Source organism: Sinocyclocheilus rhinocerous, unplaced genomic scaffold, assembly GCF_001515625.1.
Source record: "Sinocyclocheilus rhinocerous isolate Xijiao unplaced genomic scaffold, SAMN03320098_v1.1 scaffold3486, whole genome shotgun sequence".
Taxonomy (NCBI): domain Eukaryota; kingdom Metazoa; phylum Chordata; class Actinopteri; order Cypriniformes; family Cyprinidae; genus Sinocyclocheilus; species Sinocyclocheilus rhinocerous.
This window is the reverse complement of record NW_015635561.1, coordinates 23682-25344: the sequence shown is the minus strand read 5'-3', so window position 1 is coordinate 25344 and position 1663 is coordinate 23682. Positions and strand designations below refer to the sequence as shown.

General features: G+C 44.5%; 1 protein-coding gene across 1 annotated transcript; it reads right to left on the bottom strand.

Moving 5' to 3' along the window:
• Positions 1-69: 69 nt before the first annotated feature.
• Positions 70-1107, bottom strand: LOC107747345 (uncharacterized protein K02A2.6-like). The gene has a single exon (XM_016561815.1). It carries the CDS (start codon positions 1105-1107, stop codon positions 70-72), a length of 1038 nt encoding a protein of 345 aa, XP_016417301.1.
• Between the last annotated feature and the right edge of the window lie 556 nt (positions 1108-1663).

Here is a 1663-nt window from a genome sequence, read left to right as displayed (position 1 = left end):
CTTTACAGATCTTCTTTATGCACCAAGAGCTTGTAACACTCCAAAGAGAAAGGAAAAATCGAAATCGCATCATATGACCCCTTTAAAATGGGTTGGCACACCAGACTTCACCAGAGCTTTCTTGGCTTCTTGAAAGGTAGTCTCACATTGCTGTGTCCATTCCCATGTCTGGTTACTACACAGAAGTTGGTGTAGAGGTTTCAGCAGTGTGGCTAAGCCATTGATGAATCGACCATTGTAATTCAGAAGACCTATGAATGAGCGAAGCTGGCTGACGTTCTGTGCTGCTGGAGCCTCTAGTACAGCTCTTACTTTTGAAGGTGCCTTGTGCAGTCCATCAGCATCGATCACATGTCCAAGATATTCAACAGACTGCTTGAAAAACTCACATTTGTCTTTTCTCACTCTTAAACCATATTCCTTTAGGCGCTGGAGTGTACTATCCAGGTTACTCAGATGTTCTGCTTCCGTTTTTCCTGTCACTAAGATGTCATCGAAGTAGCACTGCACCCCCGACAGGCCACTTAACACCTGATCCATGGCTCTCTGGAACAACGAAGGGGCCGAGGTGATGCCAAAAGGAAGACGCTGGTATCTGAAAAGTCCCTTGTGTGTGACAACTGTCAGTAACTCTTTAGAGCTCTTATTGACTTTCATTTGTAAGTAGGCTTGACTCAAATAAAGTTTGCTGAACCACTTTCCCCCTGCCAAACCAGCAAACAGATCATCAATGAGGGTAAGTGGATACTGGTCAGGAGACAGTACAGGGTTTACTGTCACTTTAAAGTCACCGCAAATTCGAATAGACCCATCTTTTTTTAGCACAGGTACTATAGGCGTAGCCCATTCACTGTTATTCACTGGTACGATGACTCCACTGGTTACCAGCTCTTCCAGAGCTGTCTCAACTTTTGATCTGATAGCATATGGCACAGAACGGGCTTTGCAACACTTGGGCTTACTATCAGGCTTGATGTCGAGTTTAGCCGTAATGTCTTTTATCGTACCGAGTTTATCCTTGAAAACATCAGAATGTTTCTCCAGAACAGCACTGAGCTCAGTGTTTCCCTTTGACACCATCTGCACCATCGGCCAGTCTAGTTTCATTGTTTCCAGCCATTATCGTCCAAGTAAAGCTGGGTAGTCCTCTTTAACCACATACAGCGGCAGTGTTGCTGACTGACCATTTAATTCCACTTCCACATCCATTACACCTTTTATGGCCACAGGCTCCCCCGTATATGTTTTCAACACTATATTGGTGGGCTTTAGGCAGACATGTTTGAGTGTTTCGTGGTACACCGCATCTGACACGATAGAAACAGCAGCGCCAGTGTCTATCTCCATACGCACCGGCTCTCCCTCAATGACAGGTGTCGCCCAATAGCCTTTGCAGTCTCCTTCCATGGCTAGAATTTTTAGAGGAACTTCCTCCAAAGATGAGTCAGTGTCGTCTGTGTACTCCTTGCAACTTGATTGCATTGTATACACATTCTTCTTTTTCTTTGATGTGCCAGGCATTTTATTGAATTTTCGTTTTGCAGTCTTTTGTTTTCCTCTGCAAGCACTTCTATGTGGCCTTTTTTCCCCACAACTATGGCAAACCAATTCTTTACACCAACACTCAGATGCAAGATGTCCGACTTTGCCACATCTATAACAT

What these genes read in the sequence shown, in the direction of transcription:
- LOC107747345 (XM_016561815.1), bottom strand. Translation starts at nt 1,107, where the DNA reads ATGAAACTAGACTGGCCGATGGTGCAGATGGTGTCAAAGGGAAACACT.